Genomic DNA, 27,484 nt, shown 5'->3' with positions numbered 1-27,484 from the left:
TGGAAAAAAAAATGTCCCCCTCATCAAAAAAATATGTTCACCTTTATTTCCGCTGCCACTTTTCATTCGTGACCAGTTTCCATTTATTTCTACCATTCTTGCTTTGATTTTTGGGGGAGGGGATACAGACCTATATCTATAGGCTCCCGCTGTCAAGTCTCACAGACTCAAAAAATACATTTTTTTACTTCGGATATAACATCATATGGCGTACCATAAGCTGATATCTGCGCACATGCGCTTTCAATAGTTTGGTCATGTAACATATTGTGAATGAACGCTATCGAAAGTTCATAATCTTAATTTCATAAAATGATAGTGTTCCAAGCATTTTCAAGAATTCGGCCACTTTTGTCGATTAAACCAGTAACAACAAGCCCATCTGATGCCGCTAAGGAATTGGTTAGAGGATATCAGTGGAGGAAGCGGTGGCGAACTTCCAGTTGCAGTTCCGATGTCGGGGACACCGCCGTCAAGAGGTGCAAGCGAATCCTACTCATTGCCATGCGGGGAAGTTCGGGGCAGACGTTCTCTGAGCACATCGCTACAATCTTCAGTCTTCTCACCCGTCAGTGCAATGTGTATGCCGCTCAAAGATTGAGAAGACTTGAACAGATGATGCTCTTGTACCGATCAATTTATTCAGAGCGATCACTCCAGTCTCTTGCCGTTGGCTTTGCCAGAAGATATCTCAAAGGAAGGCGATGGAATTATGTGATGTTTGGCGGTGCACTTTTTGCATTGGATCAGGAAAGAATCACCAATCAGCAAATAGATGGGTTAGCATGTTTTATTTTTAACCAAACAAGAAATGGTGTCATGTTGGAGGGGGTGGGGCAGTCGACTAATCAAATAGTTATTATGTGCTATGGAGAACTCTAAACTTTTTTTTAATTTGGAACGTTAAATAAGACAAAATAATAATTCTGCTCGTGCTATAGTATGGCCTGCCCTAATTAACTGTTAAAATTTAAACTAGAGTCTAGACTTATTTTTATTAGCTTGATCTCTCACTCCTATATATGACAACAGAAGCCAATGTACATGTATGCCTTAAGTTTACTAAATACTAGATCGGTGTTGTAATAGATGATGGAATATCTACAATTTTTTTTTCATCCTTCAAGTCTTCAATGCATGTGTCCCTGTTGAATTGAGCTTGTTTTCTTCCATTTGAATTGGGTGTTCATATAAGTGCGTTCTGGTTTATTCTTCTTCCTGTCATGTACATACTGCTGTTACTAGGTGTTAACATAATTGTAGTAGTTTGTCCCAGATAAAAAAAAACAGAAGTAGCTCTGATGACAACTTGGTGGTACATGTATTCACTCGTAGAGTTACATGTAAATTACAGGTACATGTAATGCAAGGCCTCTTAAAGGGGAATCCAGCCCTGGCCATACAATGTTGTGTTGGGAAGGAGAAAAATAAATTAAAGAGAATGGTGAAAGTTTGAAAGAAATCGGACAAGCAATAAGAAAATTATAGCTGTTTTAAAATTGAGATCACTAATACTATGTAGATTTCAAATTGGCAATTGGGTAAGTAAATTATGACAAGGGGCAAGGACAACTTTCCCATAGGCTATCAGGGATTTGTGGTTTTCTCCTAAGTACCCATTCCCCTGGGGCAGTAATCTAAATATAACCCAGGTAGTATATTGTTATATGTCTTCATGAAAGAAAAATGTAATTTAAAATAAAACTTTTGGGAAAAATGACATTTTAGCCATAATATGCATTGGAGTACATGGAAGAGTAGTCCTTGCCTTACATCACTATGACATCCCATATGCAGCCAATTTGAAGTCTCCATGGGTATAGTGATTACCAATATTTACAACTTTTAAAAATTCCTAACTTTCTTGTTGTTTGTCCAATATTGTTCAAACTTCCACCTTTCAACTTGTCTGATTTTTCTTTTCCTTATAAAAACAAGTTTTTATTTGGGTTGGATTCCCCTTTAACTTAAGTTCTTTAGGAAAAGCATATGCTGGCTTGTCTTCGTGTATGTAGGAGTGAAAAATCAAACCTAACAGTAACCATGGACCTATTACGTGTAGGTCCATGCAGTAACCTAACAAATAAGAGAAAATGTACAACCACTGTATGATATCTTTATCATATCGTGGGTTGTTTTCATAGGTTACCAGCCTCCAATAACTATTAACATGTATAAGATTTAGATTTATTTTAAATCACTGATACTGTAGAATGTTGGAGCTTAAGTTCAATCAGATTAAACAAACATGTTTTGTTGTTGAAAATTCAAACATTAGCATTAATACTTCAAAGTTGGTTAAATGTATTTTACTGATTAGATTTATTGCTTTCATATTTGTTTCAAAACACAAATTAATGTTTGAGGAATATGAATTTTGATCAATGAATGGAAAACAAAACTGTCACCACACTTGTGTAAGATTGGAAATGATTTGATTTAACAAAACATTTACACAAAAAATAATCCAAAGAATTGTAGAATAGTAGTCCAATGATCAACTAATTGAACATTTTAAAACTTTAGTTTACATAGGCTTAGTCTTTCAGTTTGGATGTTAAGGATGTTCTCATTCTCTGTTTGTATATTTGCATCAGAAAATTAATGTTCAATTTCTTGCTTGTTCCAAAAGTTGCCTAGATGATGTGGATCTTATCAGGATCTTGAGATCGGACCCAAACCCGGACCTGCCGCAGTTAAGATCTTGGGAGAAGGTCATGTGTAAGTCAGAGATGATGGTCTGGAGGAGGAAAATGGATTGCGATTTCCTTTATGAATACAAAGGTTAGTATATCTTTTTCACATCAGCTGTAAAGTCAATTTCTGTTCACTTATTTAGAAGGATTGTTAAATGTATTCCATTCATACCCTGGATTTGTTTCATACTCTTTTAGAAATCTTGCGTGGTTTTGATCCTGTACTTGCACTTGCATTGATACCAGTGAAAAATCAAAGAAATCTTGAAGAAAAAAAAAGCAGAATATATTGTACAGCCTTGTGTTTTCACATTTCAATATTATGAAATAATGGGCTTTCTAAATTTCATGAAAAGAAACAGATAATATCAGCCTATTTATAGTTATCTTCTACTGTAAAATGTCCATTGCTAAAGACAAAAAACAACAGCCTTGTGTTTTCACATTTTAATATTATTCCTCCATCTTTGGTTCCTTGAAGTGTTTGGATCATTTGCTGACTGTACGGCCAAGTCTTTTTTCAAGGTTCAGACGGACTTGGATTACAGAAAGGTGTGGGATAAGCATGTCATTGAAACAGGAGTCATCGACCAGGATAAAGAGACAGGAACCGAAGTTGTGTATTGGTCTACACATTTTCCAGTAAGTATTTTTTGAGTTAGTTAATCTGCCCCCCCCCCCACTGATTGAGTTTGATGACTAGAGTAATTATAGATCTGGAAGGCAGTAGGTACTTGGATACATACAATGAATGTCTTTAATGCCGTAATATAAGCACCAGGGGAGTGTTTCATCAACATTTTCATCCGACAAGTTGTCAGATCTGACATCTTTCTCTGATGTTGATTGGCTGAGATGTACTGTTACTATGGTAACTGTCGGATAAAGTGGGACTTGTCGGATAAAACGTCTGACAAGTCCTTTCATGAAACGCCCCCCTGGTTTGATATTGTAATGCTAATGATAATAAAAATAAATAATATTGATTTAAAAAATAGTAATAGGATAATCTTTTCTTTCCTTTTCATGGAAAACAATTTTATTTAGTAATAATCCATATTGTCCAAGCCACAATATTAGGTCCCTCTCATATACATCCTTTGTATTTCAAATTTAGCTTTGAGAAGTGGGAATGAATACCGAACTTTGAAGTTAAATAAAAACTCATTCTAAGTCAAACTCCAGAACTCCCAAGGCTATTCTCTCAAAGTGCTGTATCCCATAACATGTAATCGTGTCTCTACAACATATTTTTTCCCCGCAGTTTCCAATGAGCAGCCGAGACTATGTGTTCGCTCGTCGCACCAAGATCTTCCATCGTCACCGTGTCATGGTCATATACTCCAAGGCTACCGATCACCCGAGGAAACCAGAGACGAAGCGTCACGTACGAGTCACAAGATTCTGCTCCAGGATGGTCATCAAGCCTTTCACCAGCTTTGATGAGGTGAGAGAGCATTGCCATTTGGTTTGCATCCATCCCAATGCAAATACTAGTATATGTCAGTAACAACTTTCACAAAACAGTGTTGTCTCACTAAAAGAGCATTGCAAGAAATGTTAATTCATCCAATTTTTGCGCTATTATGATATTCTATGATACATATATATTAATGGTCAGTAGGTGAGTTCGAGTTTGGTGTGGGGTGTTGAGACTATTCAATCAAAATGCTTAACTGAAATTCAAGATTGACTCAAGGTTTCAATGTTTAGAAAATTATGGTTGAAAGCCCAACACCAAATGAGGACAACCCAGCCCTGGACATGCTTCTAAGGAGTCATATGGCAAGTGTTTGATTTGCCCCCAACACCAACATCAGATTTGAACACCAGTGTTCAACACCAAACTTTCAAAACGTGATGTAGCTTTGTGGGACTGAAGAGTCAACATTAAATGTACAATGATTATTATCAATATTAAGTGCATCAAGTGATGAATTGGAAACATGAACACTATGTTTGTGCCAGTCAAGCATAAAAATATATTAGTAATGGAATATAACATAGGTTGCTTATTCCAACATCGAGGATTAATGTTTTCATGTGTGTATTTACTGCAGAATGGATTTGACTACATGGTCACCTACTATGATGACCCCAAGGCTCCTATACCATCTACTGCAATGAACTGGATGGCAACTACTGGTGAGTCTTTATTGGCAACATCTTTTATGTTGTTTGCTTTTGATTATTTACTAGTACATTGGATTAATCAAGTAGAAGAGGCTTAATGTTGAAAGCAGTTTTCTAACAAACAATTTTTAATCTTGTATAAATATATCTACAGATTTATGAATATATTATAATAAAGACATATGAGACCTACCAAACTTTATTGCTGCATCACTTCTGGGGGTGGATGCAACATAAAGATTGATATTTTTGAAATTTTGATTGATTGTAATTTTTGTACATTGTTTGCCATGGACTTCGGTTACATTTTTTTTTACAACTGATTGCATGTTTTTATGTTACATAACAGTTGGTGATTTTCACAATTACGTTGTAACCATATGCCTGTTTAATTTTGTACCAGATTTTCAAAGAAGGCATGATCTTAATATTTTGTACCCACCCGTCAGACCCACGTAATGCTGACTAAGAAAGTCCCAATTATAAATGCATCCTTTTGTTTTAGTAAAGGGCACTAAATTCATGCTTGAATGAAGAGCAATATGAGAAATGTGCATATCCCATGGTTTTGTACCATATGGCATGATACTAGGTGAAACCACCTTCGTAAATTTAGAACTTTATGTTCGAAGCAATGTCAAAATATATTATGATGTCCCTGTGATGTCTTGAAACCTTCAGGTGTACCAGACTTCATGCACAGGGTGCACAATGCTGCCCTTGCTTTGGATGCCATGCCAGCCACCAACTTCAAGGACATGAAGAGCGATCAGCAAATCACCACCAGTGACTCCAGCTGCTACAGTTGAAAGATGAAGACTGAGGGATAAAACAGTTCCATCAGTCTCAAAGATGCCCCTTTGGAGCAGAGCCTCCCATTGAAACCCTTTAACCAGTTGACTACTGGAACCAGGTTTTCCCTGTGCAAATCCAATGGGACGTCCAGAAATCAGTAGTTGACGGGTTAAAAGGATTGGGTTAATGTCAAGGAGGATGGGGGCTTGGGTTGTTTCATAAAGCTGTTCGAAAATTTCTGGGGACTTTGTGAATGACTGGAAGCTTGAATTGGCCCACCCTAAGTTGAAGATTTAGAGCAACTTGTGTGTGACTAGGGATTGAAAGTTATGCTGAGTTTGATATTAAGAAATTTGATTAGAACCAGTTATCAAGTGCTAGTTAACATTCATACCTACATATATGTCATGGCACATATGTTATTTGACACAATTCAGGTGAGACAATAAGAAATATAGACATACTTTGTCAACACAGGAAGAAAATTTGGGGCTCACATATTTGCTCTTCATATTCTAGTCATTCATAGTCTCTTGTAACTTTACACTCAGCTTAATGAAACAAACCCACGGGAGCTGTTTCATAATGCTGCTGTCATATTTCCCCTACGTCAAGTCGAAAACAGTCGTTTTAACCATTTTTGTACCAGCTACATATGGGTGGTTTGAATAAAATTAGATAAAATAGCTGTTATTTTACTAGCCGTATGGTGGCCATAGGGGAAATGTGACTGCTGCATAAGGATTTAAGTTGTATTTTAAGTCATGGTGTGTGTAATTGCCTTTGCACCAAATGCACATGGTAGTTAGTACACAAATAATACACATCAGCTTGGGCATTAGGGCATTAGTACGAGTTATCTGCACAAGATGCAATTGGATTTGGAATGATGAATTCTAGCATGCTCGAGGCATAGCATAGTTTTGAAGGTACCGATTGTTGGTGATTATAGCAATTCCCTAGCAAAGTGGTGTCTATTAATTGTTTTGTAAGAGAGTAATGTGGATTTTGGTTATTTTATAAACCATCTTCTCTGCAAGACCATGACTGGTCATTAATTATGACCTCCTGTCACCACAGAAAATTTACATAAAATAAACATCTGATCAAGTGTGTTCCACAGAAATCATTTGATTAGGGTTCGTTGACAGACCTACCCGATGCTGCGTATACCCGGGTATGATCTGACAGAGATACGATTGCTTGACATGTTTTTGAATACGACTGTTGGATGACCTGATGAAAATGATTTGTTGAGCAGCTACATGCTTATTGACTTTAACGATAAAATGTGTATCCATACATAATAGAATATCGTTCAAAAATGATATATCATTTCAATTATGTACAATTTATGTAGGATGCTTAAAACAAATGGATGTATAGAATCCACAGATTATAGTTTGTTCAACATAAGAGCATGCACGAAATGTTGATTATACGACTTGCAGCTGTGACTGTATTTGCAACTCTTTAATTTAGGAGATTGGGTGGTCCTTTTCAGGACCAACATATGCCCAAGAAAGATACATGGTGTACCGTGAAACCTACTACACTATTCTTCTTCGCCATGGAAACCTTCAGAAATTATATCTTTAATTTAGCTCTTCAAGAAACATCCCCTGGTTTAGAAAGACCAGCATTTTTTTATATTTTGGATGGTCTTTGTAATTGGGTTTAATTGTAGTCTGGATATGTTTGCTGTCAGAAAATCAAACCCTATGAATTTTTGTTTTCAAGGATGAGAACTGGGAAATATCACATACAACAAGGCAAACTTGATTTTATATAACTTATTATTAATATGCTGTGCATAACCTCAAAGGAGCAATGGATGATTATTTACTAATTCAATTGGTTTTGATGTTTACATTATGAAAACACCCAACACCCATCTTTCATTCCAGGGATGCTGTGCGAAAGTATTTCAAAGGCAATACACTCAAAATATGCCAGTCATCATAATATATAAGATACATTAAAACCCATTGATGAAGATCACCCAATGGAGACCAGAAAAATGGTCTTTACGAGCAGGATGTCTATCTGGACACGTTTCTGTAATACATCATTAAATGGGAAATCCTGGGCATCGTCTTACAAAGAGTTGCGATTGATCCGATCTTACTCAAGTATATGGAAATCCATCAATGTCATAATTTCTACTAAAAGGAAATTTGCACAATGTCCCTGTGAATATAAGAAGCATACATAATTTTCAAGAAAACAATGAATGTATGAATAAACAGCGTATCTAGAAAACAGTTTGAACAAACATGCATTTTAGATGTTGGCACTGCTGGCTTTCCATAGTTGTGGTTGATCGGATCAATCTCTTTATAAGACAAGGGCCTGGAATGCAATTCAATACAGGTTCTACTGCACAGGCGGTTGATGAACAGTTTTGGTGTGTAAAGATGTTGACTCATTGTATATGCAAGACCTGTATCTTCCAGCTAAATGCCCATGGCATCACCTTCAGCTTATGAAGACAAGTGGTGAGAAACCATATAAATGTCAAACATCTTAAAAGAAAGGAATTTCTGGACTTACAAAATGATTCAAAAAGGCTTAAGGACACTAGAAATGACTATATCACTAAATTTGTTAAACCAAACATTAGATCATGTACATGGTGTACTTACTGTGAAGGCAGTGTGTCATCCATGTATTCTGCTGAAGATTTACTTTCATATTCAAACTGCATTAGTGTGCTGATACAAGCTTTTTCTATCAAGGTTTGGACGTTGCTGAATATAAAGTAGCTCAAATGTTCTTTCTTCATTCTGTGAATATCTTGTAAACTATTCTCATTTTTTCTCCTTTAAATAACTTGTATTGAAATTGGTCATCATTAACTTATTTTTTTAATGAATGAAAAGTGTGAGAGAACATAAGGAACAACTTCAATCTTTAATAAGAATATGTCCCCATGGAGCGTGTATGCTGAATCTGTTTTTGATATTTTTATAAAATTTATTCCAACCATCAAAAATTAAAAACCCTCGGATATATCACAAATCGCAGAACTAAGGAACGTGACTACGTGAGCATTATGATATTAGCTGTTAAACCATGTGCTGGAAATCACAGTTTTCATCAAGTGGCACTAGTTTTATGATGGGGTATGGCTAGATTTACCCCACACTCACAGCTAACTGTTAGTCCTTAAAAAGAATTTAAGATGTAAATCTTGAAGTCAAAACTATAGACTTTTGCATCGGTCCTTTAGAATGATTCATTCCCTTTTTACATTGATTTTCCACACATTAAACACCTTATATGGTATTGACTGGATTCATGATGGCCTCCTGCAATATTGCAGTTAATGCCGCAGATTCTTTAACAAACACCTTTGGATTGTTTCATGATTGTTAACTTAATATGATTGCAATATTGCTCATAATGTCTGCAAATGTACATATGGCATTAGCTAAGTGATTGTGCTTTGTATCCTCTGGCAAAAAGCGCTATATAAATCCAGCTATCATTATCAATGAAAAATTTGTTTCACAAAGTTCTATTTCGCAAAAAAAAAAACACCACAAGATTAGACGTCCCAGTCAAGACTGTCATACAGGCACATGAACTCAACTGAAGGTTAGAAAACTATATGCATTGGTAGAATTTTGAAGCTGTTGTATTATTTCAAATCCTTTTTTTATGTTGAGCTGTGAATCTATTCTTATATTAAGAACAGAAATTCAAAGAAATCTAATTCAGAATATGTACTGAAAAAACAGTATTATACAACCGTATGCTTGGGTGTGAGACAGATGTATATTAACCATGTCGCTTTCCCCATGCATACCGATACATTGTGTTTTGGTTTTCAGTCACATTGCTAAGCTGATTGGAATCTTAGTTAAACATTTTATTTTTCATTTTATATATTTTTATCTATTTCTTTATATTTATGTACCTTTTTATTGCAGGGGGACTCTAACTTTGATTTCCGTAAAGATAGTGCATTACAAGGGCATACACATTTTGTATTCATATTAAACCGGAGCAAAAAATACAACATCGTTTTCCAAGTAACATGAACTGTTTTATAAAAGCAACTTTAATAATTTCCATTATTTTTTTATTTTTTATTTCTTGCTTTGATTGTCTTCACAGTCTTATTTGGAACATTAAGCATTACTATTAGTCCCTCACATGATAATGTGATTTTTGTGAATTTTGCCATTTGGTATTTGATGAAAATAATATTTATGATAATTTCAAGTATGATCGTATGGTACCTGCCTGTTTTTCTATCATATTTACATTTATCTGTGTGCCGACACAAAAACTAAGGCTCTTTAAAAAAAAAATTCTTCAGTAGAGCAAAGCTTAATTAAGATGAGTTTCTCCATTTATTTTACAAAATTTGATGTTGAGCATTTTGTGTATTTCGTATTATGTACATGTGACAAAAAAGTTTACATGTACTGATTTGTAAAATACTATTAAATTTGAAGAGTTTGAGTGATTCAGATTGTAAAATGCTGGAATAAAGTTAAATTCCTCTTCAAGTTCACACCCAATTAAATGAGAGGGATTCTAAATGTTCGGTTTGATGAAATTCATAAATTTATGTATTGCTTATTACTTAAAAATAATCTGATAAATATTTGCACATTGCCATGGAAACTTTATGTGGAAAATATAATTGAGTCTTTGATAAATTGAAAAAAAAAAGTATAGCAAGTTCAGAATTGTTAAAATAATAAACATTAGATAGGTCTATTGTTTGACACGTGTGATGCATGACATAGATATTGTACAAAAGTTCTTCTGCTAATTAAATATGAACACGTTCTTGAATTATCATGAATATGTCAGTTCATGATAGGATAATATAGGTTTTCATGGAACTGAAATCGGTGATTGAGAATGAGAAACTCTGCAATTACATATTTAGATTGAAGAAAATTTTATGAAAAATTGCATTAATAAATAAAAGTGAATTGTGAAAATCATTGTCTTGTCAAAAAATATTTATTAAGTCTGCCTCTGGGTAGTCAAAGTATAATTTGCCATGTTGGTTAAACATCACTCAGAATTTGTCTTGAAAGTGACAATATTGCTTATTTGTTATAAATGGCTTGTTAACAGTGATAAGCTGATCATTGTCAATCCTCATGAAGGATTGAAGAGAAATATGTGAACTGTTGATTGCTTTGTATCCTATAATTGAAATACCTGGTATTTCTTGAACTTAAATAAAATAAAGTCATTGAATGAATAATATTTCAAAAGTCCATGTTACTTTCTTCTTGAATTTTACTTAAGTATTACAATGTTTTAATGCATGGGATCTGTCCATTTCTGTTGTATACAGTCTGTACGTGAAAGATGAGTATTGGGGACCGTTTCATGAATGTTGTCAACTCTGAAAGTTACCATAGTAACAGTCGGACCCCTTTCATTCTCAGCCATTAAAAACCAGACAACTTTTCAGACAATCAGACAGTGATGATAAAATGCTCCAATATGTATGTCTTACTTTTAGATATTGTAGCTTTATTAATGTTGTATTGAATGATAATAAGGGTAACATATATTGTTGTTCAGTGGTTAAGTTGGATATATAATGACCCAGGAATATTCCAAATATTGATTGGGTTCCCTGAAAAATAGGGAAGGAGTTTCACTGTTGTAGTTGTGAATATTAGGACCTTGTTTTCTTGTTAAGGACACTACTGTCAGTGAAATCGATCCATGATGTGAAGTCGTAGCAATGTGGGAAATCACGGATGACACCACACTGGGTAATACAAAGGCCATTTACAAATTAATGAATACTTACCCCCCCCCCCCGGCATAAACTGAAGTCAGGATGATGATGATGATGATGATGATGGGTTCTTGTATAGCGTCGGTATCCGCCTCAGCTGGGCGCTCATGGCGCTTGCTCAAAAATAGGAAATATCTCACAAATTTCAATGTCTTCAAAAAGTGCTTAGGATCATCATTCAGTTCAAGTACTGTCCTAGTAATGCTACAATTGAGTTATTCTTGCAATAATGTTGGAGTGGGGAACAGACAAGTCTTCAGGTAAGACTCAAAAGTTGATTGGGTCTCTGCTCTCCTGATAAATTGGGGAAGGCTATTCCACAGCTTTGGTCCAGAGATGTAGAAGGCTCTGTCACCCCAAGTTGTGTGGCTGAGAGATTCTGTCAGCAATGCTTGATCTGCTGATCTGAGACTGCGTGTTGGTCTATGCTGAGATAAGAGCTCTGATGTGTAGGGTGGAGATTTAAATACGAGGACCCCAAGTTTATAGGCTATTCTCTGGTTGACAGGCAGCCAATGTAGATCACGCAGAATTGGAGTAATGTGGACTCTCTTTCTTTGAAGGATGACATGGTCAGGGGCCGCGGAACGGTTTTGAAAGTGGGGGGGCTGACCCATGCAAAATATCACAATCATATGGTCATTTTTACGTTTTTGTACACAGTTTTCGAGAAAAAAAAAGTGGGGGCTGAAGCCCCCCGGTTCCGCGGCCCCTGATGGTAACAATGTTCGGCTTCAATCTGTCACCTCTGTGTCCTAAAAGTAGCGAATGCTGAATTTGAAATGCTGCCATCTTGTGTTGACCAACATTCGATCTGACTGGTTTGCAAAGTATCATTGTGGCAGGGAGATGTGAAATATATATCTATGCGTGACTCGCGACTCGATTAAAAATTCTGTTAAGTGATTGGTATAGTGTTTTTATTCAAAGGTCCTCATCATCTAATTTCTTACAAATTCCAGTCGCTAAGAAATCATGCTTGGAACGGGCCTTTGCTCATGCAGGGCCTATATCCGCAGGAATTCTCTTCCACATAGTTTGAAAACCCAGACTTCAGCGACCACCTTCAAGGGCAACCTGAAAACATACCTGTTTAAGAGTGCTTTTTGATACAAATTGACCTATTGTTCAGACATGTTTTATATGTAAAAAAAATTTTGTTGTTCTGCTCTGAAGCGCCTTGAGCATCTAATCAAGATGAAACGTGCGCTATACAAATCTCATGTATTATATTATTTATTAAAGGATTTGCCTTTACATTCAAAATGTTTACGCATACAAAAGTGAAGTTTATATGAATGAATTGTGAATTCAAACGAGTAAAACTGATAATTATTTCAAAATTTGGAAAATATAACGAACGATGCATATGCTAACGTATTAGCTGGTTATAAATCCATCTCTTTTTTTGTTTACATTGAATGAAATCTCAAATATGCTGCATTTTCTTTCGTATTTATTGAAATGAAAAGTATTTATTTCCATAGATGTTGATAAACAGCATTTCCTCAGAGACCTATCAGGTTACATAATTTGCTAATCTATGTGGTGCCGAAACGCTGCACATTTTCCAGCAGAAAATTGATATTCCTATGAATTACTTTAAAGACTACAATTAAAACATAAAATAATTATTATCCTTTTTTTATAAAAAAAAAAAAAAATCTGACACAAGTCCTTCTCAGATGTGCTCATTATTGAACCTCATACATTATTGTGTCTATCCTCTCTATTTTCTCCTCTCCTGTCCGCTTATCCGCCTTCCTACCGGTTATTTGTTCACGGCATCAATCACATTCTTCGTGCATTATATTCTTTCCAGGTTATTTTATATTTTTCTCCTTTTTTCATTGAATCCAGTTTGCTTGAGCCCACGACGGCATGTGTTCTATCTACGTACAGCAGCACCCATCCATCTTCTCAGGGCATTCTCCCCTTTTTTCTTCTCTTTTTTTTTGGGGGGGGGGTGGGGTGGGGAAGGGTGGATATTTATAGGACGGGTTGTTTTGTCCTTTATCAAACTATATATTTCTGATAACTTTGTATTTATTTTGTATTTCCCTCTCATGTATTTATTTTTTTCTCATTTGATTATCTGTATTTATACTTTGTTATTTTGTTATTTGTTGTGTTATCTATTTTTGGGGGGCCCACATTGTACAAGCATTGCTTTTTAGTGGGTCCCCCCATTTCCATCTTAATTTAATTTCTATTGAAAAATTAGTATACATATTTAAAACCTACAATGTGTTGCCGAAATTGTCTAAGTGTTTTTTCACAACATATGTATCATTAATTTTGTTTGCAACGGATACAAATATTTATGTTTATATATGGTATACAATTTGTTTTTGTTTGATGGAAGTAAAATAAATAAATTTGAATTTGAATTTGAATTTGAAACCAGAAGAAGGACAATCAACAAAATGCTATCAATGGTCATTCTCATCCAGTCAAGGTAGTTGTTTTGATGCTTTTCCATTTTATTGTATCCCCGAACAGAGTGCGGAGGATACTATGGATTTGGCCTCGTCGCGCCGCCGCGTCCGCCGCCGCAGAGATTTCCTTGTGAGCGCTCTATCAGCTGCATTTCTTCTCCGATCATCTTCAAATTTAGCATGAAGGTTGAGTATGGTATAGCAAAGCCGCCTATCGATTTTAGTGTGGGCGGAGACATCGTTGCCATGGTAACAAGAGTTTTTGTGGAATAGCAGATATGTCATTGTGAACACTTTACCAGCTGCATTACTTCTCTGATCATCTTCAAATGTGGCATGAATGTCCATTTTGGTTAAACAAAGCCGCCTATTGATTTTGTTGTGGGCGGAGATATCGTTACCATAGTAACAAGAGTTTTTGTGGAATAGCAGAGATGTCATTGTGAGCGCTCTACTAGCTGTATTTCTTCTCCGATCATCTTCAAATGTGGCATGAAGGTCCATTATGGTAAAGCAAAGCCGCCTATTGATTTTGGTGTGGGCGGAGACATCGTTGCCATGGTAACAATAATTTTTTTGGAAATAGCAGAGATTTCCTTGTGAGTGCTCTACTGGCTGCATTTCTTCAATTATCTTCAAATTTGTCATGAAGGTCCATTATGGTAAAGCAAAGCCGCCTAAGGTTCTGCAGAGTCACGCTGCATCGTCATATTATTGTTATCAAATTTGGTACCCACATGCAAAATGTGGGCAGGGTCATTGTCGCCATGACAATTGTATTTATCTGTCGAATTTCTGGGTGAGCTCTATATATCGCAATGACGGATGACGCGGTGGGTTCGGGGATATATGTGCTCGGCCGCGCGACCCGCCGAGCATCTCTAGTTTTACAACATTTTTGACAATTGTAGCCCATTATATTTCAATAAATAAAAATTCGCAGATAAAAATGTGTGCTTTTAAAGAATCTTCCGTGTAAAAGTGCATGAAGGTTTCAGATCAACATTATGGTTTTATCAGCGGTGCAAGCTCATCGAGGAATGTAAGGGGTTGGGGGTAGTTGTCTTCTTTCGTTCCTTTCAGCACCCTCCTATATTGAGAGAGACCAGTTTAATACACACTTAAAGCCTTATGAGCCCGCCAACACAAGCACAGTCGAGCAGACAAACTCAAAAGGATAAATTTGCTCTGTTTATTCAAAACGTTCAAAAGAAACCTCTTTTCTTCCTGATCGACAGGTTTCTAGACTTTCAGCATTTTGTCGACCCTCCTCTCTCTTTCTTCCGCCAACTCTCTTCCTTCTTCACCTTCTCTTCATTTCACCTCTGTCGCACCATGGACCCTATATGATCGCCCCCCCCCTCTCTCCCCCTCTCACTTCCTCTTTCTCCACCATCCTCTATCTTTTATACCTTCTCTCTCCTCTCATCGTGAATAGCATTGATGTTGTACCTATCCCAGAAGGCCCCTATGCCCTCCGTCACTAGGAATCTAACCCTGAAATCCGACAACTCCAAATGGTTCCCCGATGGAACCGACATTGATTTTTATACCTTTCCTCACTCTTTTCACGAATTCCCCCCTCTCCATGCTTTCCCTCCATCCAATGTGTGCTAATCACACCATTCCCAGCGCTCATTCTTTCCTCGATTGTTGCCACATTTTGCTCTGTTTCCCCCTCTTTTTGCCCATAATCCTCGGGGAGCCTATTGTGGCAGCATTTAACCTAAAAACACCCCCCTTTCTTTCAAACCACCGGACCACTGTTTGTCCCTCCCCACAATAGCCCTTGTCAAGTCAATTAGTAGTAGAACTGCTTCCCGCATGCCAGGGGACTTTGACAACTCCACAACCAAAAGAGAAGTAAAAAATACAAAAAAACGCTTTCTTATCGAAATATAAGATAGAAATTGATGTGTAAAAGGAACAGGCATTTAATTTTTCCCCAAGCTTGGTGCTTTGATTTTTTTTTTCGTGTTACATTTCGCTCCCAGTGCGCCCTACGGTCCTTGCCATCGCCTGACAATGTTATTCTCTATGACCTAGGTTAACAAGCTGGAAGGGAGAATTTTCACACCAAATGGGAAAATGTAACACCATGTGTTGCCTTCGGTCATAGGTGTATAGTATAGGGTACATGAAGTGGCCGAAGAAAGTGCATCAATTCTCCAGATGATATAAGCTGAGGTATATCTCTTCATTTTACCATATTTTATTACAGCCTATCTTTTAGAAAATGCAGTGTGTCTGTGTGTAAAACAGAATGTACAGCATTGGATGCTGTGTGATCTCTCTTATTCGTGTCTATCCCATCACGAGCAAGAATCGCACGATTGAACATCAAGTAACGGGTGTACGAGTCCCCGCACGAGTCATTTACGAGTCTACAAGCTATGTATTGTATTAAAACAAAATCCATGAGTCACAAGGAAACCCGTCCACGAGTCATACAGTCTACGAGCTTAGTTATGTTCACAAGTAGCCAACGAGCTAAGTCATGTTCACGAGTCATATTGCCATCAAAATATTACAAACAGGGCCAAGAGTCAAACAGCCGACGAGCTAAGTCATATTCACGAGTCATACAACCGACGAGCTTAGCCATATTCACTAGTAATACAGCATTTTGAACAGGGCCGCGAATGATACAGCCAACGAGCTAAGTCATTTTCACAAGTCATACAGCCGACGAGCTAAGTCATGTTCACGAGTAATACTGCACTTTAAACAGAGCCACAAACGATACAGCCAACGATCTAAGTCATCTTCACGTGTCATACAGCCGACGAGCTAAGTGATATTCACGGGTCATACAACCGACGAGCTAAGTCATGTTCACGTGTCATACAGCCGACAAGCTAAGTCATGTTCACGAGTCATAAAACCGACGAGCTAAGTCATGTTCACGTGTCATACAGCCGACAAGCTAAGTCATGTTCACGAGTCATAAAACCGACGAGCTAAGTCATGTTCACGTGTCATACAGCCGACAAGCTAAGTCATGTTCACGAGTCATACAGCCGACAAGCTAAGTCATGTTCACGAGTCATACAGCCGACGAGCTAAGTCATGTTCACGAGTCATACAGCCGACGAGCTAAGTCCTGTTCAAGAGTCATACAGCCGACGAGCTAAGTCATGTTCAAGAGTCATACAGCCGACGAACTAAGTCATGTTCACGAGTAATACAGCATTTTGATCAGGGCCACGAGTCATTCAGCCAACAAGCTAGATATTTCGAACAGGGTAAAGAGTCATACGAGGTCAGTATTTTAAATCGGTTCAAGAGTCATGCATGCAGCCAACGAACTTGATAATTTGAAAATGGCTACGAGCCATGCAACCATCGTGCCCGCCATCGTGCATTATGACCCTTGTCGCGTTTGTAGACTCTCTGATCGTGGATCAGCTATTGCTCTTTAGTGAGCAGGATTTCGGATATCCCTGTTGTGACGTTCCCAAGCATCTTTTTTCAATAAATACCCAGCATTTGTATCGAGTGTTCGTCAATATTCATCAAGATTCTATGAATTATTCATTTCGAATCATGGAAGTAGGGTAATCCAATAAACTTTATTGGATTGTCTGTATTATACAAGAGCAAAATCGAAATCGTTAGTGTAAAGCTGAATTAGTGAAAATTCCTAAACGGAGTGTGTATCGTAGGCCCTTAATATTGTATTTTTACATTATTGAGTGAACTCTTTTGATTCTTTATAAGATATAATTTCTTGAGCCTTTTCTTGAAATAAATATATCTGGTTATAAATAGACAGAATATCATGATGGTCAACGTACCAAGTATCATAACCGTCACAGGATTGCCAGACATAATGTTTATCACTGATCCGTATAACAGTGATAATTATGCATGCATTTAATTGGGAAACAAGAGGACTAACGGTTTAAAGGCCTCTCATAAGGGATCAAGGGTCGCGAACCGGGGGTGGAGGCTTCAGCCCCAACTTTTTTCCAAAACCGTTTACAAAATGGGGAAAAATGACCATCTGTTTCTCATCTTGTTTGCACGGTCAGCCCCCACTTTCAAAACCGTTCCACGACCGCTGGAGTAGGCTTCGGGGGGGGGGGGGCAGGGGCAATTAACCTCTCCTTCTGATTTTCCGAGTCAAATTAAGAAGACAGAAAAGGGAAAGGAAGGGGCAAGAGAGTTGGGAATGGTGAAAGAAGGAAATTTAGTATTGAAACGAGATGAATAGACGGATCTCATTAACTGATTCTCGTATAGTTTTCAGAAATGACGTCATCTGTAAGTCTCCCCCCACCCATTCCTCCTGTAACAAATAACCCTTGGTTTGGAACCCGAGACCTTCCCATTCAATGCGAGACAAGTGGTCTGCCCCTTTGACTGGGAAGGAACTCCATGCCCTAGATCCATCGCGTCTCCATTATTAACTATCTAAGAAAGTGATGTGATGCGAGTTGAAAGAGGGTTTTACGTGATAGATATCGTTTCTTCTGGTGAAATTCTGTACTTTGATTAAATCTAGAACAGTCATGTAGAAGAGAAAGGGGAGGAGCTACATTATCTTCTTGAATGAGACCATGTTGATATTTCCTGGAGCACCCCCCCCCCCCCTCCCGTTCTCCCCATCTCACGTCCCCGAGATGAGATATGAGAAATGGAGAAATAATTTTGATTGGCAAAACAAAACAAGATGTGTCTTGAGATATTATTCTTCGCCTTCCGATGTCCCCCAGGGGGAAAGAAAATAACGTTATGTTGACACAAAGCTTGTATCAGAGAGAAGCATGTACACCATTGATGTTAATGACATCCTACCCCAGACCTTTGCCCATTTTTTGTCTCTGTCAGATGCCATGTTCAGACGGACTCTCGAGGATAGTAAAGCTTATAGGCTCATTTGATATTGGTCATGGGCATTCCGGAAATAATTCATATTTTCAATTCAGACCTTTATATATGGATAGGTTCTGCCAAGTCAGAGGCAGATCGGTGGGAGAGTGTTGCCTCGGAACTTACTATAAAAACTTGTATTAATCAGCCTATTAATTAAAGATAACCAGAAATATAGTAAATTATGTGTTGCCCTCTATTGTCAACATCCGATCCGGGAGTATTCCCGCAGTTGTCCCAGTCACAGGCCTTTGTACCATGTACCACTCCGAGTCCCGATTGCGATATTTTGTGGAGGCACTCAGTAATGGAGTCAGAGGTTCATCAGCCTAGGGATTTGAGACGGTTCTTGTCCCAATCATGGACCAAGCTAGTGGCCACGGAACCGGGGGGGGGGGGGTAGGGAGAAGGACTTCGGCCCCCATCCACTTTTTTAGTTAATTTTGATTTATGCATGTTCAGCACCCCTTCCAAAATCGTTCCGTGGCACATGGGACCGACTGCCCCTAGTCCGATTCTAGAAGTGACTTCAACATCTGAACAAAACTTACTTATCTTGCGAGTACATGTCTTTGAATTGATAACGGGGGTCTTCTCTATAACTAGTAAGCGATAATATTTAGGATATCTCGTCGGGATGTTATGGTGACCCGTATGTAGAGATAACTGAATAATGTAGGCACCGGAAGAGTATTTTCCAATGTAATGGAAAAAATCTCAGCATCTGAGTTTCTAACCCATTTTTCTACGTTTGGTCGCTTATTTCCTTCATTCATCTTTTTCTCAGTCATAGTCGCTACCTCATGTATTATCGTGTCTGTAATGATTACTGTCATACAGAAGGTCAAAGTTTATTAACATCCAGAGATAATTTTTGGTGATTTTTTTAATTGTTTGAAGAAGCACGACTGTTGGATACGTTTATTGTTTTATTCCAACACATGAACTCTTTACCAACTGAATGGTACCCGTAGAATTTTCATGTTATACAAATGCGATTTCGAATTTCTCTGACAATTAAACCAAAGGATCGGTAGGAGGTCAAAGCCTACGCGCTTCACGCTCAGATTAGTTCTCCTAATACTACGGACCTTTATTCACAGGGAGCGTACTTCACGTACTCATTATTTTGCGATTTATTTTTCCCCTCTCGACGCAGCCCCTCCCCGGGCCCCCTCCCTACACCCTCACCCATAAACAAACACACACACACGTTGTGCTATGACACAACTTATATCTTTCGAGTAAACTTAGTCTTTTACTTTTAGGTGTATGGATTTTAAAAGCAACACGACCCCCACTTTCTTTTGTGAGGTCTAATCAGTGGGGTAATTATTTAAAAAAATTGAGGGAGCAAGATACGGCGAACCAAGCAAAGTTATTTTTTTCAAATGCGAGCGACTGAAGCGAGAGAGCAAAAACCATTTCGACATTTTTAATACAAAAATCAAATTTTGACATAATATTCTGAAAATAATATCATATTTCACTCTTTTATCTTCCCTTTTAACTTTTTTCTCAGTCGTGAAAAATTTTGAGAGGGGCAAGCCCCCTCCCCTATCTGTACGCCACTGGGTCCAATGAATTATGTTGCTTTTTTTAAATCAAGTAAAGATGGGACGAGGATTTAAAAAAAAATGTCAGCAGGAGATAAGGTGGTGCAAGATTGAAGAAGATGAATGACGAAAGGGAGATAGGCGTGGGGACGGGAGTAACAGATGTCTGTTGGGCGGATCTAAAATGTAACCAATAGTCTGTTGAACCATGAAAAATCCGTTGATACTGACCATAATTTCAAAGAACAAATATTCTTTAATAGCACTACCCCTTCATGCACTTTCCAATCTTATTTTGGACGAAGTGTCCTTAGGAACCTGTTTGCCGAGCATGCTTTCAGCACCGTATGTCCATTCTGATCGGTCGGCCCCCTTTTGATATCGCGGGAACATCTTGATTAAAATATTGACATTGAGAATCTAAACCTTGCCAAACTGAGGGATACACTACCTGGCGAGAAAATGATGGAGTCCACAAACTTGTCTTAGCTGGAATTCTAAGTGAAAGCTTCAAAAACTGTGGTAGTTTTCTTTAAAGAAATTTAGAAGACAGAAAAGGGCGCTAACAACCGGGGCTAACAAAGTGAAATAAAAAGTATGATGCGCCTCATAAAAGAGGGATTATCTGATAACTAACTGCTGAGAGATATTATTCCATGGTCAAAACTTATTTTCAGCGAATGAAAAATGAAATTTTGGAATATTTGTCATTAATCTTATATCTCCGCTGGTGTATAGGTGGGAGCGTCGGGGGCACTGGATTACAACAAAATCAACAACCAATGGGGTGGGGTAAGAAGGATAAAAAGAGAGGAAAAGAAAGGGGAAATGGGGAAATATTCTAAAGCCTTCTGAATATAATCATGTCGAAATCTATCACAAAATTAACTTTTCATTTTAAGAAAGATTAAAACTTACGCTTGCTCGTGACTTTTAGAAATATGGCCGCTTGAAATTAATATATCTTCCTTTTCTACATCACTCGGCCATTCTAGGATTAGAACTAATAATGTGCGCCTAATGATATTCACTTACAATTATCGAAGTGAGAAGGTCTGAGATAATAATGATAGGGGATTGTAAGCTTGCTTATACAAGGTGCCATGGAATTGTCACTTCGGGCAACGCATATCCAGAGCAGACAGCGCTACAACTGATTTGGTTGCACTCTTATAAGTTCACTGCCCCCTGTGGAATGTATAGGATGGCAATTCATTACATCTCTAAATTGTTGATCAATTTCCGGAGGTGTCGTGTTACTTTCGAACTTCATGTGTTTTTATTTTTGTTTGGTGCTTTTATTTTTGTTTGTGTTTGTTTTTCTGTTTGTTTGGGTTTTTCTTTACTCGTTATTGCTTTTGCTTCCCCCACCCATTTTCTTGTGTGTGTGTGTTTTGCTTTGTGTGAATGTGCTTTGGGGGTCTGGTGTTTCCAAAGCCGGGAGCCGGGGTCCGTAGTCGAGCCCCCAAAATTAACGACGAAATTGATTTAAAAAAAAAAAAAAATCGGCTCCCTCACACTGTTTTAGAAATCATTCAATTTCACTGCATTAAAAAAAAAAGCTCGCCCTAAAAAAATCATTATTCGACATTAGGTTTTAGGATTCTTGTAACCAAGATGCCATCTGGTTGTGTGCATTTTTCTGAAGTCTATGCAGTTTTTGCTTTCACCAATTTCTTTCAATCCTCCTGTTAGTTTGTCCAGCCGCTTGCTTGGTGATTCCTGCCGGACTTTTCCCGACACCTACATCCAATCAGACTGCACTTCAAGTCCCTAATGTACTCTGTACCAGTCTTCTAATTCAGTCCCGTTCTTTCAAAGAGTATATGATGCACTGAATTGACTGATATAAATAACACTAGAATAACGATTAAAATTACATTTATTTGTTTGCTTTCTGCGGTCAAGAGAAGGATTCTGGACAACATATAGGCCTAGATGCTGTTGATCTTACAATGGACATCTATCTATAGTCTGCTAATTCTAATTCTGTGGCCATGATCTTCAACGTGGAAAAAAAAAACTGAATTCACAAACTTTTATCCCGAGAATCCATCATGAGCATGGATGTATCATCAGGGAGTTGGGAGGAGACTCCCCCGTATCATTATGAGTATACTTCGTGATCACAATACGAAATGAAAGACCAGTCAGCAATTCTAGACTAGAGCCCATTTTAAAGTCTCTCCGCCGATGTTTACTTTTATCCCCTGAGGGCGCTGTTCCCCGTACAGGTGAGCATACATCGCAGTGGCATTCTCGACTAAGGTTGAAAGGAAGCCGCTGGCTGAAGGGGGAGTATAAAAAGGTAAAAGTTGTGAGAATTAATGATGGTATTTCCCAGCTCTTCTACGGCACAGCAGTCACAACATGCTACTTGGAGAATGTGAAGGTGGGAATATTTCTCCACAATTTCGGATCAATATCTTCCGGGTATCCGAGCAAGTGTAATGTACTGTCACATCGGCTAAACCGACTCCAGACCGATCAAATCTATTACGTTATTACTACTGGTATACCATCGGCCGGTTAGGAGTCGGTTTCGTTGGTGTGACTGTATCCGTAGGCCGGAATTAACTGCAATTTGCCGAGTTAATATCTTGTCTGAGTGGGAGATAATTTGTGTAAATGGAATCCTGCTCAGATTTAAAATGGCACGCTGAACTTACTGCCAATGACAAGATAATGATGTTATTGTTAGAATCGAACACAGATAGAAATGTACACTTTCACAATCTTTTCTATTTCTTGACAACTTTTCGTCTTATTTTTCTTTTTTTTCTAAACATGGTGCCCTCAATAAACATGACAAATCAATGGTGCGTTTCACAGCATCACAAATTATCTAAGCATACTTCTGTCAGAGAGTTCAGGTTTTTTTTTCCTTCTTCTTCTTCTTCTTCTTCCATTCGTTCTTTTGTCCTGCTGTATTCTACATGGACTTAGCACCCTCGGACATTGAAAACAGACTGACAAAATGTGGGATTAAAAAGTGAAATTGTGCTTTCATGCGAGGTATTTTTATGTACCTGTTCCGCTAACCATTGTTAGACTTACAGGTGTTTCCTGATAGAACGTTTACCAAACCCTCCTCCCCTCTTTGCTCCAAGCGAAATAATTCTGAAGAATAAAGTACACTTTGGGAGGGAAATGAAAGGAGGAAAAAATAGAAAATCGTGAAAAGACCCCAAAACCCACTTGTGAACACAATACCTGCAGTAGCCGAAGGTACAGGAAGTTCTTTGCTGTAGTGATGTTGAGCATGAAATTAGAAAATGTTAATGAGAGAGGGGTTTGTTTGGGTAAAGCCATTGTCACCAGCCTTTGCCTTGTACCATCATCATTCACTAAAAACACCTGACTGAGTGTGAGTAATGGGTGATTGCCACTGAATGGTTACGGTGTATTTTCTTTTCGTTTTTCTTTTAATGTTCCCCCATTTCCTTTTGAACTCCACTTTGCCAATTGACGCCTTTTGGCTGCATTTTCGCTCTACATATGTTGACTATTTCTTTTTCTTATTTTCCACGTTTTTAATATTGTCATCTTCATGTCGACACCTCAAATCATCATCACCGTCGACGCACGTCCTTGTTTTCACCCCTACTTCATTGCCATCGAACGTCATGGACATCTCTGTTTTCATCGTCACCATTTGATTTGATTCGATTTGATTTGATTTATTGATTTCCGTTTTACAATTGTACATGATTATGATAAATATAACAAAACAAGGTCGAAAATACTGCAAGACATAATAAAATATATATAACATAATCTTAGATTTAAGGAACACAATTCATAAAGCTACCTAAGATGACATTTGTATTTAAAAGTAAAACGGAGGGTCTTGCGGAAAAAAGCAAAGCTTGTACAAAAGGCAAGCCCCTAACTTAGTTTCATTACAAAAAAAAAATATTGGGTCGTAATGATATATAGAAATTTTGTTTAAAAATGAATACAAACCATTTTTGTGCAGTTTACAAAAAAAAAGTAACTGATGGATCGTGTGAGATAAATTTGGTTTTATAACATTAGGAAGAGAGTGGGAGGTGAGGGGGAGAAGAGGGGAGGGACAGAGAAGTGCAGTGTACATTACGTAGAAAGAAAGTGGACAGCAGGAGCAGGTACTTTGGCTAATTGCAATTTTAAGAAGAAAAAAAGTAATAGCAAATATTATACATGTATATGTATGTAATGTGAGCGCATATAATACACATATACACAAAAGCCGAGTATAATTAAAACAATTATTCAGCTTGACCTGTTTGCAACGAGTATTGCAAAATTAACATTTTTTTCAGTTTGCGTTTAAAAATGTTTATATTAGGGGATTCTTTAAAATCTTGAGGCAGAGAGTTCCAGTAGGCAGGCCCGGAGAAGACAAGGTCGTCGACCATGAGGTCGTCATCATCAACCATCATCCTCGTTGTCGACGTTCCTGTCCTCCTTACCGATACATCTTATGACAAACATTATAACCGTCGTCAAACATTGCTATCGCCATGATAATTCAGTCTTCTTTTTTTTTTCGTATCAAACTTAAAAATTGTTGTATTTCCATAGATGATTTAATAATCTGTAAATTCTCATAGACTTTTTACTTTGTTTCTTTTAACCCAATTTAATATTAGGACACCTTTTCCCTTTATATGTGTTTGAGAACAAGGTAATAATGAATGTTCATTGTTGTATACATTTCCAAAAGGCCAAATGTGAATGCGCATAGCTCGTGAATAGGAGGAGTATTACACAATTTGTAATCCAACCTATACTTGTGATTTATTGTTAAGGGTTGACCCACAGGCGTGATGATATTGATCTTCGTTTTCTGTTTTTAAGATATTGAAAGAAGTCGTTGTGTATTTAGACAACCCATCATTGTAAAAATATCATTTAATGGGGTGCTATTTTCGATACGGAGCGTGGAACTGCTAAACGTTTAGTTTTGCGGAATGTTGTCTTATGTTTCATGACTATGATTATGATTATAATCATATTGTTTTCAAGGTCATGGTCAAATTGGTGATATACATTCTTCCAATGATATTGATTTCAGGTGAATACACTTGTTAAGATGGAAACACCCTTGAACTGAACATATTTTTCAAGTATGGATTCAATTCTACAAACCTAGACTTTTTATAGGCCTACATGTACAGTATTTGATGTTCAGATGTTTATCCATTCTCTATTCTTACAAGTCTTACAAGCCAATGTGAAGATCATTGATTTCAAAACTTTCAGTTATCATGTGAAATTAAGAGTTTATCATTGAACGCATTATGTTTGAAACATGCCGTCTCAAATTATGATATATGGGTAAATGTTACAATTATAATATCAAATTTAAAAGTTGGGTCTGACAAAAATGATAAAAATCTTTACAAAGCGGGCATTTTTGTTGTGGTATAATACCATTTCCTAAGCATAGGATGGGTACAATTCGTGTAAAATATTCGTAAATTTGAAAGATAGTGCCAAAATAAAACTTTCATTTATAAAGAAAAAAAAAATCTGATAGAGCAAACTAAACCTAATCAAGTAAAAATTCAAATGTTCTGAAGAAACAATCATGAAATGTGATATAAGTTGGAGGTACACCATTTTCTTTAAAGATTGGAACATTAAAATGTGATATTTAACCTGTATACCTTGACCAAGATTTTCGTTTTGATGTTCAGTATCTGATACTTTTAACGTACTTTTAATCTACTTTCTTCTCTTATTAATGCTGTAGGTCTATAATCAATCATGTTAATATGAAAAATCGAGGGGTCCATTATCATTCTGTTCATGACATTTAAAAACAAGTGTCCGTCAACTATTGATGATGTAGGTTCGGTGCACGCTAATGTCAAATTTTTATCAAAATTCTGAAAATGTTTGATGGGAATTACAAATACTCAACCACCTGCTGAAGAAAGTGCGTGAACTCGACAAAGTTTGGACTAGAAACCTTTTCTCCCTGGATAGATTAAACAAACCAGGTTCATTACCATGATTACACCCGTGCTTTCGATTGTCTAGATTAATAGTTTTGCTTTGCTATTGTTGGACAAGTGTTTGCATTTGAAGAAAATTCATTGCCACAATCGGAATGAAACTCCTCCAAATCGATGAGTTTTTGAGCCGATCGAATGGAGAGTGAAGCACTTTCAAGGGCTCTCTGCTAGGCAACACCTGATTAAATATATCAATATTTGGTGCTAACCTATATTCATAAAGACTTCTTTCTTCACACAGTTATCACCCCCTCTCTTTTCTTGAAATTACTCTCGTTCTCGCTTTCCTCTAATATTCTCCGTCTTGCCATTTTGCTCCTTCCATCTCCTCCTTTTCCCCTTCTCTCTTTGCAACCCCCCCCCCATCCCCACACCAAACCCCCTCCTCTCTCTCCCGTTATGTGTATGCCTCCCCTCTATCTATTTATCCTTTTTTTCTGGAGAGGGGGGGGGTTGGAAAAAAGGAAGACATAATGTGTAGAATAATTTGTAAATGATAATTATATGCTGTCACAAGCATCATAATCAAGCTGTAAGTGCTCTTAACTACCATCACTTTCGCTCGAGTTCGGTACACACGTTTTTTTTTTCTTGCCCCCCCCCCCCATCTTTAAAAATCTTGGTGTTGCCACCGCTATTCTGTCCCATAAACTTCGAACGAAGGAAAGTTTGAAAAGGAGGAGAATTGAAAATGAACCATTGGGGTCATGTTTGTATGTTGACAAACTTTTATTTGCCTGCTTTTTTATCCTATACTTTGTCAGATATTTTAGAAGTGTGATTGATGTGGTATTGACATAAGTTTCTTGTCTGCTTTGCCCGAATGATCTTTCTGAATCCCGGATATTCTACATGCTGACATAGTCAGTATGAATATAAGCCTTAATTTCCAATTGAATTCAATTCAATATACACTCTAAAAAAGGTTTACCAAAACTGGGTAAAATGGGAATATGCCTGTTTGTTGGGCAAAATGATACCAAATATTTTGTAAATTTTACGCAATGTTGCGTTGAAATTTACCCTTCAAACATGCATTTTGCCTAATATTGGGGGGGGGGGGATTTTACCCAGCAAACATGCATGTTCCCTTTTTACTCAAAACTGGGTAAATTTTTGCTCCTGTTTTTAGAGTGTATATACAAATAAATGTATTCCAAATCACGTTGTAGTACAGAAGTAGAATTAGTAGTCGTAGAAA

The 27,484-nt window shown here is 37.4% G+C and overlaps 1 protein-coding gene across 2 annotated transcripts; it reads left to right on the top strand.

The window, feature by feature from the left end:
- Positions 1-231: 231 nt before the first annotated feature.
- LOC129273443 (stAR-related lipid transfer protein 7, mitochondrial-like) lies at positions 232-10,860 on the top strand. 2 transcript variants are annotated; one of them, XR_010295278.1, is made up of 7 exons: positions 232-779; positions 2,633-2,784; positions 3,178-3,338; positions 3,961-4,143; positions 4,757-4,841; positions 5,511-7,077; positions 7,662-9,153. XR_010295278.1 is itself a non-coding variant. In XM_054910473.2 (6 exons), exons 1-6 carry the CDS (start codon positions 313-315, stop codon positions 5,636-5,638), a joined length of 1,176 nt encoding a protein of 391 aa, XP_054766448.2. In that variant the 5' UTR covers positions 238-312; the 3' UTR covers positions 5,639-10,860. The 2 variants fall into 2 exon arrangements, 1 of the variants encoding a protein (XP_054766448.2); XM_054910473.2 differs by having other exon boundaries at positions 238-779; positions 5,511-10,860.
- The last annotated feature ends 16,624 nt before the right edge of the window (positions 10,861-27,484 follow it).

The sequence above is a fragment of the Lytechinus pictus genome, chromosome 12 (genome assembly GCF_037042905.1).
Source record: "Lytechinus pictus isolate F3 Inbred chromosome 12, Lp3.0, whole genome shotgun sequence".
Taxonomy (NCBI): domain Eukaryota; kingdom Metazoa; phylum Echinodermata; class Echinoidea; order Temnopleuroida; family Toxopneustidae; genus Lytechinus; species Lytechinus pictus.
Note: the sequence above shows the minus strand (reverse complement) of the source record. Positions and strands in the feature narration are given on the sequence as shown.

What these genes read in the sequence shown, in the direction of transcription:
- LOC129273443 (XM_054910473.2), top strand. Translation starts at nt 313, where the DNA reads ATGATAGTGTTCCAAGCATTTTCAAGAATTCGGCCACTTTTGTCGATT. An exon ending in ACCAATCAGCAAATAGATGG is followed by an intron (nt 780 to 2,632) that starts GTTAGCATGTTT and finishes TTGTTCCAAAAG; the next exon opens with TTGCCTAGATGATGTGGATC. An exon ending in CTTTCACCAGCTTTGATGAG is followed by an intron (nt 4,144 to 4,756) that starts GTGAGAGAGCAT and finishes TATTTACTGCAG; the next exon opens with AATGGATTTGACTACATGGT.